Source organism: Phytophthora parasitica (genome assembly GCF_000247585.1).
Source record: "Phytophthora parasitica INRA-310 unplaced genomic scaffold supercont2.8, whole genome shotgun sequence".
Taxonomy (NCBI): domain Eukaryota; phylum Oomycota; class Peronosporomycetes; order Peronosporales; family Peronosporaceae; genus Phytophthora; species Phytophthora nicotianae.
The window spans coordinates 693,960-695,371 of record NW_008648994.1 but is presented as its reverse complement, the minus strand read 5'-3'; the positions used below and the strand labels follow the sequence as shown (position 1 = coordinate 695,371).

At 47.2% G+C, this 1,412-nt stretch overlaps 1 protein-coding gene across 1 annotated transcript; it reads right to left on the bottom strand.

Moving 5' to 3' along the window:
- Positions 1-714, bottom strand: PPTG_05840 (hypothetical protein; the record flags this gene model as incomplete). Its single annotated transcript, XM_008899570.1, has 1 exon — positions 1-714. One exon carries the CDS (start codon positions 712-714, stop codon positions 1-3), a length of 714 nt encoding a protein of 237 aa, XP_008897818.1.
- Positions 715-1,412: the final 698 nt, after the last annotated feature.

The following is a 1,412-nucleotide window of genomic DNA, read 5'->3' as shown; positions in this document are numbered from 1 at the left end:
TTAAAACACACACAATTTTCCACTCAGGTGCTGCTGTTCGTGCTGTCCCTGCTTTTGCTTGCTCGGAATGATATGGACGTCGTCGTAGCTGTACTGACACACCGGCGCCTTAGGACCGTTGCTCAGCACCACTGGTTTCGCTCCGCTTTGGTTCACTCCATAGGAGGAGGCACACTCCGTGAATCTCGCCATAGTAGGCTTCACATAAATGTTGCGCAGCACAGCTTCATCTCCAAAGTTCCCGTTCATCATGACAATGCTGACGTTTTTACCAGCGCGGTCACTTTTAACAACCGCGAGGTCCACGTAAATGTTGGTCATGTTGAGGAAGCGCTGGCGAGGGTTGCTCTTGCAGTTTCCGCATGAGCGGTACAGCTTGTTGAAGTCCAGTGCGTAGAAGCCCTCGACAACAACGGTGCCATATCCGTTGTGCTGGATTACCTTGTCATCCGCATAACGAGCCCCACCACCGATGACCCTGGACACACTGGAAGAGTTTCCACCCTTGATACTAAGGGCATCCTCGCACACATCGTCCCAACACACGTTCTCGATCGTGCAGTCCGACATCTCGCAGTGGACATCCTCCATTTGGTTCTGGCCGATGATGACGTTCTTGATTGTAGCACCGGGTTCGACCTCGAAGACAGCAGTGGATACGTTGCTTTCAGTGTGGCCGAGGCAGGTGATGTCCGAGCGATCGTACGTCTTCATGCCGCCGTCAAATACTTCGCCCGATTTCACGACGTAGACCTCAGGGAAAGTGACATGACCTTGACTAATTGGCTAAGATGAGGGCTAGGCAGCTTTACAATCATCTGCACCCCGCGTTTGAATGTGTAATAGTACATAGTAATATATGAATGTACATGCATATCGTTGGGTAAGTATAAAATAATAAGGCTTTCATTTCACGGAATAAGTTACTTGGGGAATTACGTTGATGGATGTCTTGAATTCAAGAGTTTAAAAGAGCAGGTCGTCATTAGCGATGATGAAATCTATAAATACGCTAAGGGAAACACAAGATGCGAAGAATCGCGACTGATACCAAAACTAGCTTTTGTTTCTTTCTTGCCAGCAATTCTACCTTTGCAATTGTTTAGACACAAATAGTTCGTCTCGCCGAGGAGAACGTGCCGATGGAATATACGTGGAGAGCGATTGGTACAGCCGAGGGAGAACTACTGGCAAACAAAAAGCTCGATAAAATGCGCTCTCTGCATGTCTACACTAACAACAAGAACAAACACTGCTCGATATGCAAGGAGAACACTGATGGACACAAGATGAGGTACAAAATGTGGTACTGTGTTTCATCAACTTGCAACACGACTGGTGAGAAATGCCCTTATTGGTTGAAGCTTCTTCAATGTTTTGCAACGGATATCTACTCATTTTATGAGCATGAA